The sequence below is a fragment of the Ceraceosorus guamensis genome, assembly GCF_003144195.1.
Source record: "Ceraceosorus guamensis strain MCA 4658 unplaced genomic scaffold IE81scaffold_30, whole genome shotgun sequence".
NCBI classification, from domain to species: domain Eukaryota; kingdom Fungi; phylum Basidiomycota; class Exobasidiomycetes; order Ceraceosorales; family Ceraceosoraceae; genus Ceraceosorus; species Ceraceosorus guamensis.
This window is the reverse complement of record NW_020290025.1, coordinates 32,847-48,241: the sequence shown is the minus strand read 5'-3', so window position 1 is coordinate 48,241 and position 15,395 is coordinate 32,847. Positions and strand designations below refer to the sequence as shown.

Sequence of the window (15,395 nt, the reverse complement as noted above, 5' to 3'; positions counted from 1 at the left end):
TCGATCAGTGCTGATCGTAAAGGTGCACCGCCGAGACGGTGAGCGCGGATGCAGCCATCATCCTCATCATTGGTGATTCACCATTCGTGCTCCTCAATTGAGGGCGAGGCTTTTTCAAGGCTCCCATTGACACCACGAATGTCGAAATATCGCCTGTCCACGCGCCCACTACCCATCAAAGCCTGGCGCTCTTAGTACCGCAAGGCGTCCACCACCATGTCCACTACAGAGGCAGACGGCTCGCGTGTAGCCGGAAACGGCGGGCTAGACAGCACCCTGGGTGTTCAGGACAAGCGTTCTGCACATGCTGCACAGCCAGTAGTGACAAGCTCGTCGGGCACAGAGGAGGATGATGAGGATCCTTTCGTCTACCAATCTTCCGGATCTCATGCAGATGACGGCGCCTACGACATCCCTGACGCCCCTTTGGAGCCAGAGGGCAGTTCAGCCGATACCGCTGGGGCGGAATCCGCACCTGGTGCTGATGAGCGACCCCCTGCTACACCAGACAAACCTATACCTGCCCCACCGCATGCTGCCAACAGAGCCAAGCAGATACCTCACCACACTCAAAGCGCTTCTCGAGACGCATTGGACGATGGAGAGAATTCGGCGTCGATGTGGGGCGGCAAGCCTCACGTCGAATCTCAGAGTCGGCCACAAGAACGAGCGCACGCGAATCACGATGCACCGAGCGACTCGTATGATGCACCTGCCAACAAAGCGCCAGACGATGGGGATGCATCACTTAGCGCCTCGACTGTAGCTCCCGTCAAGAGCGGGCTGCCAAGTTGGGATGAGGCGCCAAGCTCGAGCAGTAAGAAAGGCACACAAGCAGAGGTGAGCATGGCTCGTGACTTGGCGAAATTCACCCTTGCCGCGCTGATTGAGCAATGCGCACCTCTCGAGTCGCCAGCCCCATGCCACACTACCTCCTGGATCTCATGGTCACGTTCACGTGACAGATGCTCTCAAGTCATCAGATGGAGGCCCATCCACCTTCATAGTCTACGTCATCTCGCTCCCGGCGCTCGGCATCTCTGCCAAGCGTCGGTATTCCGAATTCGAAGCTTTCAGGGCGGCCTTGGTTGCGCTTCATCCTACTCGCATCGTGCCACCCCTTCCCCCCAAGCACAGTCTGGGTGACTATGCTGCTAAGCAGGGCAAGGCAAAGGAGGATGCAACGATCATTGCCAGGAGGAGACGCATGCTTGGGAGCTTCCTCATGAGATGTGCAAAGGATCCAGTGATTGGCAAAGACGAAGTACTGCGACGCTTTTGCGATGGGCGCGAGAGTTGGGTAAGTCGTCAGCGGCTTGCAGCATCGAGAAGCTTGTAGGGCTGACCCCAGCAGCTCGCCCTTGATTCTGCCTAGCATGAGATCAGCACTACGCCACCCGTGGCCATCCTTCCAAAGTCTAACCTGCGAGCGCCAGTGCGAGACCCAGCAGATCCGAACGCCTCATCCGCCTACGCAGCATTGCCCATTCCATCCGCTGCAACGCCTTTGAGGAATCCGAACGGGCGATTTGCAGACTCGGAAGCGTTTACCAATCGCTGGGCTGCGCATGTGGGCGGAAGCCTGGAGAGATCAAACAGGAGGGTTGCGAGGAGATGGCAAGGTGAGCGAGGGCGGATGAGGGAAGTGCTACCATGCCCTAGCTGACACCGTGGGTGCATCTTTCGATCTCTTCGATCCCCAGAATCATCCTCGGACTACGCGGAGCTCGGTGCTGTTCTCAATGGATTTAGCTTGGGAGAATCTGGCGACTTGGCAGTTGCGATCGAGCGGACTGGGCAAGCTGCAGATGGGACCTTCATGAGCATTGGAGAGATGGTGAGCGGAAAGTCGAGACGACTGCAGGCGATGGAGTCAGCCACCCAGTGCATGGACATGCTGACGAGAATTGCATGCCCTCGCCCCAGCTACAAGAGTGGGAGTCGACCTTCACAGAGCCCCTGTCGGAGTACGCCCAGTATGGCGTGATCCTGCAGAAATTGCTGAAGTGGAGACATCTCAAGCATCTCCAATTCGAGCTGGCTGAAGAGGCTGTGGAGAGCAAGCGTCAGCAGCTCGATGACTTGGAGCGCGTCGAAGCTCACTCGACCAGAGTCACGGCGGCTCTGGATGCTGGGAACCGGAATGTGTGGGATGAGGGTTCTCTTGGGCCGAACTCGACCGCTGCACCCGTCCAGAGTCGCGCAGGAGTGTGGGACAGCGTCAATGCAAAGAGCATGAGGAAGAGCGTGTTTGGCGCTGCTGCTGAGGAGGACGAAGAAGCGGCGCCTCGGACAGACGCCAACCACGCGAACAGTAATGCTCATGGCGATGCTGACGAGTGGGTAGACGGCGCAGCTCCTAGCCAGCCGGGGTCCAGCTTGAGCGGCGCATCTACGCGTAGCGACCCGACGGCGCACAGCACAGCTGGGAAAGCTGCTGCTGCGGGGGCTCCATCTGCCAAGACGGCGATGAGCAATCCGGCTGCTGTGCGAGCAGCTGCGCCTCCGCGGCGCACCGGTGGCTTCTTGGGCGCGTTGAGTCACACGCTCAACAGCGTTTTAGATGTGGATCCAGAGTCCACGCGGAGGAGCAACATTTCGAAGCTGAGATCGAGCATCGCAGAACTGGACGAGGCCTTGTCTTTGACGGCAGACGATCTCAGATTCGCCACTAGCGCCATTCAACAAAGCCTGGATGGGTTTCAGCGGGACAAGGTGAACGACTTGAGAAGAATGTTTATCAGCTACGCCAAGTTCCATCGGGAATTTTGCAGAGTTGTAAGTCCCATCTTTTTCACGTTGCTCCTTGCTCTTGCCGAACTCTGTACAACGTGTCTGACCCCCTCCCCCCCTTCACCTCTCGCGCGACCATAGAATCGTCAGAATTGGGAAGAGGTGAGCAGAAGGATGTGCAGGAACATGTCGATACTTGGTGGACTGATACGCTCTTGCGCGCCCTGCGCTCTGACTGGCAGGCCAAGAAACAGATCGACAGCGTTCAAGCAGAAAGCGTGAGTGACCTTTTCTTCCCTGTGATGAGCGTACATGTTCTCTTGGCTGATGCCCTCTTGCTTTGTCATCCCACACAACAGGCAATGCCAGAGGCGAATCTTGTCAAAGCGCACGACCGGTCGTGAACCTTTATTGGGTCACACTGGGCCATCCACGTCGCGTTGAGACTCCAGGTCGAGGTGACCAGCAAGCATCATCTGATCGTCATGTAGCCCACACCACGTCTAGTATCGTATCCCAGCATCTCAAAAGGATATAGCACGCTCTGCGAGACGCTAGGTCGGCCAGGTTGATGGTAGCAAGCATTTTCACAATTGATTACAACATCGCAAGGCGAATAGTGATACAGTATTAGGCGTCATGACACGCTATGATGGTGACTACGTGGGAACGTCGAGTACGAGCGTCGCCTGCGCCTCAGACAAAAGCCTTGCGCGCATCACGGTCGCGAGAGCCGGCAAAGGGACCCCAGACGTTGCGCGCACCGTCGAGCACGGACAGTGGTGCCTGATTATGTGATCGAGGACCGTTGGAAGATGTGTTGGCAGAGACGGACTCGTACGAAGGGCCAGTGACGCTCGAGTTGGACGGTGAAGAAGCACCGATGGAAGCAGCTTGCTCGTCCCCTTGACTGCTCTTGTCGCCGTTGACAAAAGGTGGGCTCAGTCGAAGCGAAGGCAGACGATTCAAGGAGGGCAGAAAATTGCCCGAGGCGCTCGAGTGGTGCCTTGGCAGTTTTGCCGAATCGCGCTCGCGGAGCGACGAGGGTGGCGAAGCTGGCAGGGTTGGACGCGATCCTAGTCCAGGCGTCGAGTGTGCCGAGGGACTTCGGCGAAGTCCGTATCCGGCAGGTGACGGAAGGACCAGGGCCGGAATGTTTGAGCCCTTGTTGGGAGGCGAGCGCGAGCCCAGTCGAAAGCTGGACGTCGTGGGTGTGGCTTTCTGCAGCAAGCTCACGAGATGCGCCGTGGCGTTGGGCTGTAGGCACCAGTAGGTCCTGGCAACGTCCCACCAGCGTGCAACTTCGGGAGTGCTCGACTGCACGTGAGCGCTAATGACCAGAAGCGGTAGGAACACGAGTGGTGAGCGTCTGCAATCCTCTCCCATGGCGTCGACGATGATCTTGATGTTGTCGAGTGCGGCTGGTCTGGTCTGCTCTTCCAACAAGAATGTGGTGCACTCTGCAACGACGTGCGTGCTGGTCCAGATCCACGCCTGCATTGAAGACATGGATGGCGTAGGTGGTCTCATGAAACGTCTGTCGTGGTTCTCGTTGAGTGCGCGAGAGGCGCTTCCCAGGTTCGTCGCGTCGTAGCGGGCACTGGCGGGGAGCTGGCTGGCCCAGTTGCTGACGGTTCGGTCGTTGACCGGAGCGACGCCAGTGCGCCTGGCCTCCATGGCGCTGGTCAACAGTGAGGTGATCTCGAACAGCCGGATGAAGGCACGGCTCGTCTCATCGGAGGTGAGAACGTCCGTAGAGTAGGCAGATCGCGCCTCGGTCAGCTCGTTAGGGCTAAAGGCAGGAGCTTGACCGAGAACGAGAGCAATCATGGCGTCCAGCATCGCTGCGACGCACACGAAACGCGGAGTGTGTTGCGCTAGTTGCTGAGACGACGCATCTGCGTTCCGATGACCATCACTGCGATTGCTGAGAACGTTCAAGCTGCGGCTAAGTCTCGCACAGTGGTTGATGTAGATTCCTGCTCTGACTGTGCGATTCATGCCAAATTCGTGCGCAGAAAGAAGACACGTCGCCAAAGCTGTTGCAAACGTCGGCGTCGGCGTGTCGAGCAGCGAGTTACCCTCGGCGTCTTCGGCGTGCAGCATGCGGCGAGCGCTCTGAGCGTAGCCCTCGCCGGCAGCCCAGGCGGGCACGCCGGTGTACGTTGATTGTTGGAAGCGAGCAGCGAGAGCGTAGACGCTGTAGGACAAGACAGGCGAGACTTGATCGTTGGTGACGTCACGCGAGAAGGAGGCCTCGTCCACGATGGCATTGAATGGTGGCATGCGTCGGAAGAAGGTCTCGATCAGAGACGTGCGCTGCTCCAGAGTTGGTGGGGGACATTCTGCACCTTCGGACCACGAACGCAGGCTAGACTTGGGCGAGCGTGCATAGTCGGATGACGACGTAGCGCGAGTACGCGAATAGATGCTGCTGATCTGTCGAGGCTCTGACTGAGGGTAGAATGGCGTCGCCGATTGGGCGCCAGCCGATGCTGCGTACGAGCTGACAATCTGTGACGGTGCATGATCGGAGCTCATAGATGCGCTAGAGCTGCTGTGTAATCTGGCATGCATGTTCATGACGGGGGAACCGCTGTGGCCTGGCGGTGGCATGTTCGAGGGCGCCGCAGCAGATGGAGCTGAGGGCGCTGCGCTGGGAGGACATGATCTTTGCGTGGGTGGTACGACATTTCCCTGGGCATCAGAGTATGAGCAGGTGCGCCCGCTAAGGGGGGTCGATGAAGCATGGTGTCAGTCTATCGAAGCGTCGTCAAGTGCGCCTTGCGACATCACGACACCCACCTGAAGTCGCAATTCGAGCAAGGAAGACCCCCGTCGCAGCGGCGTTTGGCCTTGTGGCAAGACACGCAAGCTCTTTGCAGACGCTTGCGCTTGCGGCCTGTCGCAATATAACCGCCTCCAGCCTGAGGGCCTGGAGGCGAGGCGCTACTAAGCGTGTGCGACATTTGGGAACCTGTCTGATGAGCAGTAGCGCCATTTTGTGTTGCTGATTGATGCTGCCACGATCCGCTTTGGCTAGACGAGTCGTAAGGGTGGTTGTGGCCAAACGCAGGGGACGATGCTGCGTTCCACATTGGCGTTGAGGAGGTGGCTCCGTGGGATGATCCATACCAGCCTTGAGCGGCGTTGACGCCGTGTGTGGCTAACATGTTGACAGGCGTGGACCGGACTGGACAATCGTATAGAGATGCGAGGAAGTTGCAAATGTTGGTGTGACCGTGTTGGCGCCGGAGTCAGAGGGGCTGATATCAGCGTCAAGGCAAGATGTTGAAAAGGGGAGGTGGGGATGTGCGGGCGTGAAGAGGCCAACGTTGCTCATATTTAGGGTCAATGAAGAGCGATTTGCGCTGCGACCTGTCAGACTGTGGTAAAGCGATGCAGGGCAAAGCCTTGGCAGAGTGTGTGTACCGTACCATGTCCGCTCGAGCGCAGCTGCTCAGTGTAGCGTGCTCTGGCTCAAGCAGCCATGATCCATGTCGAAATACCGAAGGCTTGGCAATCTGCAACCGAAGTGCTCGCGCGCACGCAGGCTTGAATGGCAGGTCCGCTCTAGCGCGCATCCTGACCTGTGATGCCGTGACGGCGGGGTGCGGTGCCCAGGTTGAATATGGGAGCACACGATAATGATAACTCAACACTTCCTATAGCTTTCCCCCTTTCGTTGCAGAGTGCCCAGCAAAATTGCGGCACCTCGCCAGTCAGAGGGGCAATTTGCGGCGACACTCAAAGGCGGGTGCTGCATCCCGCCCGACGGCAAGCCTTCGGTAGCCGGTGCAGGTGCGCAGCCTCTATTAGGTACTGCGCGCAATCAAGCGGCGCTACTGCTGCCGGATGGTGCAAACCGGGTGCGACACCTGAGCACTCACGACTCCCAAATCAGCTTCTGCTCACGATCGAGTTCAGTCGATCAAGCACACCTCATCAAGTGACGGCCTCAAAGCTCATACGCTGCTGCTGCCGCTGCTGCGTACGTGCACAACTAGCTGTATCCCTACACCAAACCATGCAATGCTTGGCTTGGCTGCGATGCACGAGGGAGTCTTGGCAAAGACCATTGGTGCATGAACCTCGCAGCAGAGGGGTCGTGAGTGGTGCAGAAGAGACTGCTGGGACGCCAGCATGCACTGCTTGGTGGATTCATTTTGTGGCGTTTGAGCCGCACAAGCTTCAGCAGCTGAGATCCGCGGAGCTGGCGCGTGAGGCCAGCAGCGCGGAATCAAGCTAGCGCAGCTGATGCATGTTGCATGTGTCCCCATGAGCATAGTGTGGTGACCCAGTTGCGCGAGACAATTAATTTATCTTCGCGGGTCTTGCGCAGGACCACTCCTATTGCGCGCAGAAGCTGCGCCAAGCAGACGCTCGCAGCTTGGCGGCCCGGCTCGGGCATCTGCACTGTCTCGATTGCGATGCAACCAGCCAGGCACCTGCCGCCGGTTTCTCATCTCCGCCTTACACTGCTGAGACGCTTCTGGTCTCAAACCGCGGCATCCTGACGGCCAAGGAACGGGCCCGAGAGCCTGTCCTCATCTGATACTGCGTAAGTCCAGCCAGCTGAATTGCTGCTGCTTCCAGCAGCTTTGTTGGGTTTCAGGCTGATAGAACGTAAGCGTTCGCGGGCAAGCCGGCACATGTACCCTGTGCTGAGGAGTAGGCACGAGGGAATCCAAAATAGAACAGTTTCGAATGATGAACAGCACGAAGCCGTCAACGTGGGATCGTTTGGCGAGTGCGCGTCGTTGCACGCCCGGATGACGGCGGAGCAAGATCCGCGTTTGGTGGTACCTGTACACACGTACCGCAACGGTGCGTCTGGTCTCATTGGGGCCACGCGCGGTGGCGATTCTAGAGAGAAGCCATAAAGGTTTGCGCTCGATCCCAGCGAAGCCGAGGTACGCCTGGAAGATTAGAGGTCACGCCACGGCCTTTGACCCCTACGCAATTCTTCCGTGCCGTGAATGTCCGACGAGCCCGGAGTCCGCGCAGACTCTGTCCGCGGGCGCCAAGGGATTGTTGAAAAGGCATCTCTATTCGAACTTCACTCATGACTGGGAGGCTAACAGCTAGTTACGCACGATTCTTTGCAGACAAATGACGAGATGCGGCCACTTCGGTGACGCGCTGACACTCCGAGCACAATCCTGCACTCGAGGCTGGCCGCGATCGTGGAGCGTTCGAGCACGTACCAGATCGAGGCGTGGACCGCGACGTTGTGATACGTAGCTCGTCGGCCATGGCGCAGTCGGCGAGAGGAAGTAATTATGGTTCGGTTTCCCCCTGCGCAGGGTACCAAGCACGGGGAGTTTGTCTGCAGAGGCATGTGGCCCTTCTCCTCACCGGGCCGTAGGCATTGGAGAACACTAAGCAAGCGACCCGCATAGACGACGGCTTGGCTGATGTAGCTGGCTTGACCTGCACTGAATCGTAGCGGCGATATGCGCCAACCGTGGAGAGCACGTGCCGAGATGCGAGACGACCAAAGCCACAGAACAGTACTTGGGTACGGACCAAAGCCAGCGCCAAGTAGGCATCGATGATTGTGGGCCTGCTTAGTTCAGACTTGTGAACCACAGGGCTGCAGCCTTCTACGTCTAGCCCAGCGCTTCTCGTTGGCTCGAGCCCCAAGCCATTCCGCAGATCTATGCCCGACTTACGCAGGGCCTACCTAACGCGAAAATTCGAAAGACGTGCAAGCATCATTACGAGCACTTGTCAGACGTAGCCAGACGGAGATAGGTCTCGAATTGGGAAAGCTTTCGCAATCGACAAGGGGGCGTCCGTGCAAAATTCTTGCAAACAAGCTGTCCAGAGTTACGAAGAATGGAAATTGACGCATCGCGGTCGAGGCAGCAAGGGAGCTCACCCCTCTCGAACGTAATTCCTGAATTTCGAAAATGGCACCGTTGAGCAAGTATCAGACGTAAATGAAAGCGCTTGACCACTCACCCTGGAAAGACACCCTGCACCCCATGCACCTTGCCTGTCCACCAGTCCTCTGTGGAGGCTGTACGCTCGACAACCTCTGGCGGCATTGTTCGAGATTCCGCATCAGCGCATCACACCGAAGGGCTGCGACACCAATCCACACACTCACCTATCCTGTCTCCAGTCGAAAAGCTCAAGTCGCCATCGGCTTGCGCGGTGTAATCGTAAAGTGCGGTGACGTACGTCACGCCAGGCGCTGCGCCAGGCTTGGGCTTGGTAGGAGGAGGCGGAGGCGCTCGCTTGCCCGCTGCTGCGCTGCTGGTAGCCGACGATGCCCCAGCGGTGTACGCAGGAGGCGCAGCCGCAGACGCAGTCGAGGCTGAAGCGACTCGATTGTGCGTAGGAGCAGCCTTAGGTGGTGGTGCATATCGAGATGCGGGAGGCGAGGCGGGGCTGGAGCCGCTGCGCGCTTGTTGTAGAACACGAGCTTTGATGATCGGCACGTTTTGTGAGCGCACTGGCTTGAATCAGGATGGGGCAGGTGAACTCACCACTTGGAGGAGTCGGCTTGCGAATTGTCAAGGCCTCCAGCCGCTCGGCAGCATCATTAAGTTGCTGCACGTAGGTGTCCTCAATGCTGATCCCGGACGTCTTTGCAATGTCGTACTTGCCGTCAGCAAATGTTTGCAGTTTGTCCAGAGTCAGGTAGTAGACGTTGAGCCTGCCAGAACAAGAGAGCGACAAGCAAGTGAGCATTGTAGTCGAGCCTAGAGAAGCCCTTGACGCGCGTCTGGCTCACTGCATATAGTAGAAGCTGTGGAAGATCGGCGTGATGAAGCGCTGCGCCATTTCGAAGAACCGCGGCAGCTCCTCTTTCAGGTTGTTGTTGAAGTATTCGTAATCCGCTGCTGCGGTCTCAAAGTCCTGCTCCACCTTGAAGAGGTTTTGTTCGTCTTTCAGCGTCTTGTCCTTCTTGTCTTTGAGCTTGGTGTATGAATTATTATGGCGATCGTAGTCGATGAGCTGTGGGCCAACAGTAAGCATCAGCACGCGTGCTGACCATCGGGAACGTATGCTGCCACTGAAATCTCAAGTCGTAGACTCGAAGTCCAGCATTTCAAGAGACAAGTCTGCCGAATACCACGCATGCCGAAGCAGGTCAAACATGCCTCTGCTTCATTTTGCCCCCTCGCTAGACGACCCTTGCCTCTTCCCCATGTGTTGAGAATGCGCGCCTGACCCTTCCACCCACCTTGTGATCGCGCTTTGTGATGTTCTTCCGTACGGCTTTGCAGATCCCGATGAACTCGTTGGCAGGACTGATGATTCGACTCTCAATGAGCTCGATTTCTGGAGTCAGAGTCTCGCGAAGCTCTTCCATCATCGCATCGTAAATGGGTAGGTACGCTGCGGTCTGTTCAGCCTTTGGATAAGCCGACCGATTTGACGCGTTGGCGAAGAGGTTCGCGAAGGCAGATCCGAAACCAGCACCGCTCAACAGCATGTCTGCGGGACGATCAGGGGTGCGCTTTAAGCAGTCATGCTTCAGACCGTAGGAGGTTGTTCTGTGCGCTCACTTTTGACCCCATCTTTCATCGCTGTGGCGTCCTTGTGCAAATGATCCGCATTCTTCTCAAACTGACCAAACTTCCTATTCAGCTCGTCGAACGCGGCATCATGCGATTTGGCAGCCATCCCCACCTTGCCCTGAAGCAGGTGAGGCGTGCGCTTTGCGAACTGGCATCATCAGAAGGCGTGGATCGTTCCATCATCAGCATCTGTAGGCGACTTGCTCCGTCTTGACCACAACTGGGCGCTTCTCACCTTCAATGCACCCTTCATGATCGGAGGAGGCACAAAAGCAGCGCTGATGCGGTTCAGTCTTCAGAGGATGTCAACACCAAAGCTGATGGCGGCTTGAGGTATCGATAATGGTGGAACCTGTGGTGATGATCGAGGAAGGAGCTTGTGAAGGACGTAATCGCTGCATGTACAGCCAATCCCCGCGAGCACAGCATACCATGCAGTCACGAGTACGCATAGCGGCTCGAGAACAAGTGGAGCGCTGCTGTCATCGCGCGCAGACGCTTCGTCGCTCACGCGGGGCAGCCGTGCCGAGTCAAGTCTGCCGATGATGAGTCTGAGTTGAGCAGAGCACGCGCCCGCCTGCTGCTGATGGATGAGCTGCTTATTGCTGCTTTCCACGTGCCTGCGCTGCATGCACTCAAGGCGCCTATGCCCATCACTCGGATTTGTGTGCAGCACAGCCTCAAGAACGACCACGCGCTCGCTCGCGCTCTCCTCTCCTTACCGCCCGCCTGGCCGGCAAGTCGATCCACTCGCGACTTCACGATTCATCGCTCAACAGGACCTTTACGATTGATGAGAAGAACACAGTCCACGACTTGATGCTCCTCACATAGCGGCATGCGCTGTGGGCATGCGAGCGCCGCAAATGTCTGTTCACGCGACATCGGCCAGCTAAGGAAAGGCTTGCTGGCAGGCTTGCAACTAGTCATCCGAGTCTGCCAATCGTGAGTAGTACACCGCGAATCCGACTCGCGATTGGCTCATCAGGTGTGGACGATAGTAATGCTTCTTCACGTGATGCCCCCGAAGCATCGCGATGGAAGGCAGAGCAATCAAGAATCGTGAATGATGGAGTAAACGGATCGGTCTTCACAATCACGAATTGTCTTCATGGGGTCCGCAAGGCATCGTACCCTTCTCGAGATCCTCGATACATTCCGCCCAAGGGAGAAGGAGGGGCACGTGATGAAGGCTCTCTCGTTGAAATGATTCATCCTTTTGACTCAGGACTCGACTCTTGACTCTTGACTCTTGACTCTAAAACTCAAAAACTCAAACTCAAGACTTTGACATACGTCTCGTGACTCAACGACTCGAGTTTGCTCCTCGTCGAGGCCTCTCCGAGCGCGAAGAGCGCAAGGCAAGTTGAAGTGAGCCCCGAGTGGGGAGCAATTCTTGGGACGAGGTCCCTATAGAGTCAAAATCGCGTCATCAAGCCTGCTGCTGTGGCCAGCTTGTCCAGAATCGTGTCAATGACGAATGCGTTCTCCGCTGCCTTGACGATTGAGACGCCGAGCGGCTGCAACACGGCTCGATCAGGAAGGAATCGGATCGACAGTCGTGAGTCTTATTAAGCGATTCATTTAGTGTGACTCAAGTCGGACCGCGTAAGTCACGAATGCGGCATGGTCAAACGTTCATTCATTTGCATGTCCACTCGCCGCTCAATCGTGGATCTGATGGCTTGATCTCGAGCGATGGCACGCTAGCTAGACGATGTTGTGTCTAAGTCACGAGTGTGAGTATTGGCGGCCGGGCGAGGCCGACGTGCAGTTCGCGCGCGTCTTTCTGTCGCAAAAGAATAGGTAAAGGCCAAGCCTCGTTGCAACGCAAACCCCGCTTATTTAGCGTAGGGTTCAGACACTTGACTCACGACTGCAGAGAGCATTCCTTAACGCGTCCTTTGCAAGCTGCAGGGGGGCCTGGCGATAGGCGGGCAACTCACGACTGCAAGCCTTTCTGGGGCAAAGGTCGGGCGGGCACGCTTGACGCTAGGCTGATCAAGTCGATCACTCGAATCGCAGTCGTGAGGCGGAGTCTGATGAGTGATGCTGTATCTTCTGCTGCTGCTGTGGCTAGCAGAGCCACCTATAGCAAGTCTCTTGTCTGGGGCCTCGTGTGTTCGCGACTTGCTTTATCTGCCGGCCGCTGGCTCCCAATCAAATCGCAAAATTGCGTTTGTGCGTGCATGCTGCGTGGCCGCGTCGCCGGAGAGCGCGTGGAGAGAGAGGCCTTATCGATGCCCTGCTCGGTGATCGCCAAGATCTCTCCTCTCCTGCTCAACGCTGCTGCTGCTCCTGCTGCTCCTGCTGCGTCTGCCGAATTGCGCGATCGACGCATCGACTTTCCGCAACGGGCGAGGTGTGCAGGCATCTTTATATTCGCGCCGCACCAACATAATCACGAATGTGAATCTTAATTGTTGAATCACAACGTTGAAACACGATGGCGGCGAGCGCGCCGCGTTTGACGAACTGCGACCCCACCTTGACTCACAACTGCAGCTGTGGCTGGCTTCACAGCAGCTAGGTCAGACGATGAGCCATCCAGCCGGAAAGTTGATGCGCCGTGCCGCGGCGCTGGCTTTATCTCGCTTCTTTGACTGCACAGCCCCTTTTCATTCCGCACCCCCATCCAGCCCCGCTTAAGTTTGAATGTCGAGGATTTTAACGTCGAGGACACCGAGCCTGCTCTTGCTAATTTGCTCCTCGCGCCGACCAGCTCAAGCAGGGCGCCGCTTACGCTCTGGCTTTGGAACGTAATTGGTCAATCTGAAGCGGCATCGACAACACCGCGCGAGCAGCTCTGCGCTCTGACTACGACTGACACTCTTGACTTCGACCCACTTTCAAGCGCATCCGACCCACCTCGGAGCCGCAGGGCTGTGTTTGCTGGTGGCCTATAGTCACCCGCTACGTTCTATCGGCATCCATCGCAGTGTCCGCAATTGCGCTGCCCAAGATGACAACCATGCCGTTGCTCTTTCTATATCATCCCGTAACGACGGCCGAGCTCAATGCTAGGGATCAGCGCTGGCGCCTAGCACGAGAAAGGGCTTATGCGCGAGCTACTTTCGCAGACGACGCGACGTTGGTCGGCTCGATGGCACGCTTCGCCGCCGCTCAACATCGATCTCGACGTTTTAGCCTTGCAGCTCTTGGCCAGTCGCAAAATCAAAGACGGACATCTGGAAGCTTGCTGAGCTACGAGAGCGACTCAACTAGAGTGCAGCCGTTATCTAGGCACGCCTCGAGAGTCTCCAGACCTCAAGTCGTTGCGGCTGTTCGAGCATGGGAGCAAAATGTCGACCACACTGCTTTGCCGTCGCATGTGGAAGATGAGCAAATCGTAACGCAATCGGACGCAGGTCAGGATTTCGATGCCACCGTCACACCTTCTAGGGCCGCGGCGTTCGCAGCTGCGCTCGAGCGTTCCACACATCAGCGCTCCTCTGGCCCGCGCGCATCGGCTGCTCGATCTCAATCAGCACAACGAGCGAGCGAAGCATTGTACACCCACGACGCACGAGGTGACAGCGTCGGCAGTGCCCGTAGCAGCCTCATCGATACCCGTCATCGCCGGGGCTTCCGTAGAGGCGTTCGAAGGGCCTGGAGACGATGCGTCAACGCCGTGCATGCTTGATGTCCTACATCGGTCTCCTCCACCCGCACACTTCTACGACCCGCCCAGACTAACGACGCCACACGATGCAACTCGTCAATCATATCTTGGAGATCTGATATCTCTCTTCCACAATACACGGCTTCAATTTACCTTCATCTTGCGCAGCGTCGCAAATCAGAACCTGCTTGCTTCATTGAAGGTAGCAGCTCGGCATCTCCAGGGCCGAGGAAGTTCATATTGGCCTTTAATGCAGCTTCAAACAGGCTCTCTCAAATTACGCACCGATGTCACCAATCATTCTTGATCTCGCCCACCGTGTCGTCCTCGACGCGCCTTCTGACCGCCTTCAGAATGTGCGTGAGCTTCTTCTCGAGCACCACGGACTCTGTTCTCGTTTCAATCTGCACACGTTTGCAATTCTGCTAACTTGGTCCACTCTTGTGTATTATCATTCTTCACTTCGTCGTCTCGTCATTACTAATCGAATTGGCAAAGAGAAGTGCTCATCGGATCGTGTATAGAAGTGATGCTGCATCAAAGTCGGAAATAGCCATGAATCGCTGACTTGAAGTTATTCTTGAACGCTGGGTCAGAGGTCGTGAGAGTGTCGTGCAAGGCGCGAGATGATGGTGGAATACTCGAGAGGTTTTTAAGTGGTGTATGTTCGAGTATCTGTATCACACTTTGCGAGTCCTTCTACGACCACCACCGCAGCGGCAGCAGAGCACCTTGATTGCAGCGAAGCGTGGATACAATGTCAGCAGGGACAAGCAAGGTCACGAGGGCACAGCACGTAGACTCACATCTCCGATGCAGTTGAACACTGCAATGAAGGCCGTGGCGATCGCACTGACGATGCTGTTCAGGATTCGAGCCTGAGAAAAGGGTTCGTGCTGCAGATCAGCACGCAGCACGTCGACCTGCCGGGACACGCTCCACGACTTACGATGCCGCTAAAGATGGCGGTAAGGGCTCCCGCGATAGCTGTGGAGGATCGAGCGTCGTGTCCAGCGAAGAAGATGGTCAGCAATGCGTACCCAACAACCCTAGCTCAGGTGTATGAGCGCTCACCGGAGGTGATGGAGGAGAGGCAAGAAGCGACGGCTATGGAGTGGGGAGGTGGGGCAGTTTTGAGCGATGTGAACGGCATGTGTGGTCCACACGCCGGACTTACCACCCATTTTGGCGTGTAGTGATTTCTAGAGATTGCGATGATGTGTATGAAAGGCGTCCTGGTCGCATTCGGTGTTGTGGATGATGATGGTGGTAGGTGGACGTCTCAAGCACACCACAGAGAGGGCTCGAGGATAGATGTCGTCAATTGATTGGGACGATCGTGGAAATCACCTTGCCGGCAATCCCACGTCACCAGTTTGCACAGAAAATGTCAAGAAATTCGACTTGTGCAGTGCCTGTGATGAATGCACGAGACGCAGTGGTACATCACCGCTTTGCCTTGCAGCTCTCGAGGCTGTGCTTGGCTTTCATCATCGATGCACTTC

General features: G+C 56.8%; 5 protein-coding genes across 5 annotated transcripts; 2 read left to right on the top strand and 3 right to left on the bottom strand.

Moving 5' to 3' along the window:
* The first annotated feature begins 15 nt into the window (after positions 1-15).
* Positions 16-3,368, top strand: IE81DRAFT_323510 (hypothetical protein). The gene is made up of 8 exons (XM_025513970.1): positions 16-840; positions 917-1,300; positions 1,376-1,622; positions 1,704-1,837; positions 1,927-2,778; positions 2,875-2,895; positions 2,976-3,011; positions 3,093-3,368. The coding sequence occupies exons 1-8, from the start codon at positions 217-219 to the stop codon at positions 3,135-3,137; spliced, it is 2,343 nt and encodes a 780-aa protein (XP_025369518.1). The 5' UTR covers positions 16-216; the 3' UTR covers positions 3,138-3,368.
* On the bottom strand, positions 3,037-5,996 carry IE81DRAFT_133965 (hypothetical protein). The gene is made up of 2 exons (XM_025510288.1): positions 5,539-5,996; positions 3,037-5,461 (listed from the first exon to the last, which is right to left on the bottom strand). Exons 1-2 carry the CDS (start codon positions 5,904-5,906, stop codon positions 3,430-3,432), a joined length of 2,400 nt encoding a protein of 799 aa, XP_025369517.1. The 5' UTR covers positions 5,907-5,996; the 3' UTR covers positions 3,037-3,429.
* Positions 5,997-8,405: 2,409 nt separating this feature from the next.
* On the bottom strand, positions 8,406-10,700 carry IE81DRAFT_323509 (BAR-domain-containing protein). Its single transcript, XM_025513969.1, has 8 exons — positions 10,504-10,700; positions 10,257-10,416; positions 9,932-10,185; positions 9,479-9,702; positions 9,231-9,400; positions 8,849-9,166; positions 8,701-8,776; positions 8,406-8,635 (listed from the first exon to the last, which is right to left on the bottom strand). Exons 1-8 carry the CDS (start codon positions 10,519-10,521, stop codon positions 8,614-8,616), a joined length of 1,242 nt encoding a protein of 413 aa, XP_025369516.1. The 5' UTR covers positions 10,522-10,700; the 3' UTR covers positions 8,406-8,613.
* A 2,530-nt stretch (positions 10,701-13,230) lies between these two features.
* On the top strand, positions 13,231-13,911 carry IE81DRAFT_347462 (hypothetical protein; the record flags this gene model as incomplete). The annotated part of the gene is made up of 1 exon (XM_025516152.1): positions 13,231-13,911. One exon carries the CDS (start codon positions 13,231-13,233, stop codon positions 13,909-13,911), a length of 681 nt encoding a protein of 226 aa, XP_025369515.1.
* Positions 13,912-14,570: 659 nt separating this feature from the next.
* On the bottom strand, positions 14,571-15,043 carry IE81DRAFT_347461 (hypothetical protein; the record flags this gene model as incomplete). Its single annotated transcript, XM_025516151.1, has 4 exons — positions 14,571-14,621; positions 14,697-14,768; positions 14,840-14,877; positions 14,965-15,043. 4 exons carry the CDS (start codon positions 15,041-15,043, stop codon positions 14,571-14,573), a joined length of 240 nt encoding a protein of 79 aa, XP_025369514.1.
* Positions 15,044-15,395: the final 352 nt, after the last annotated feature.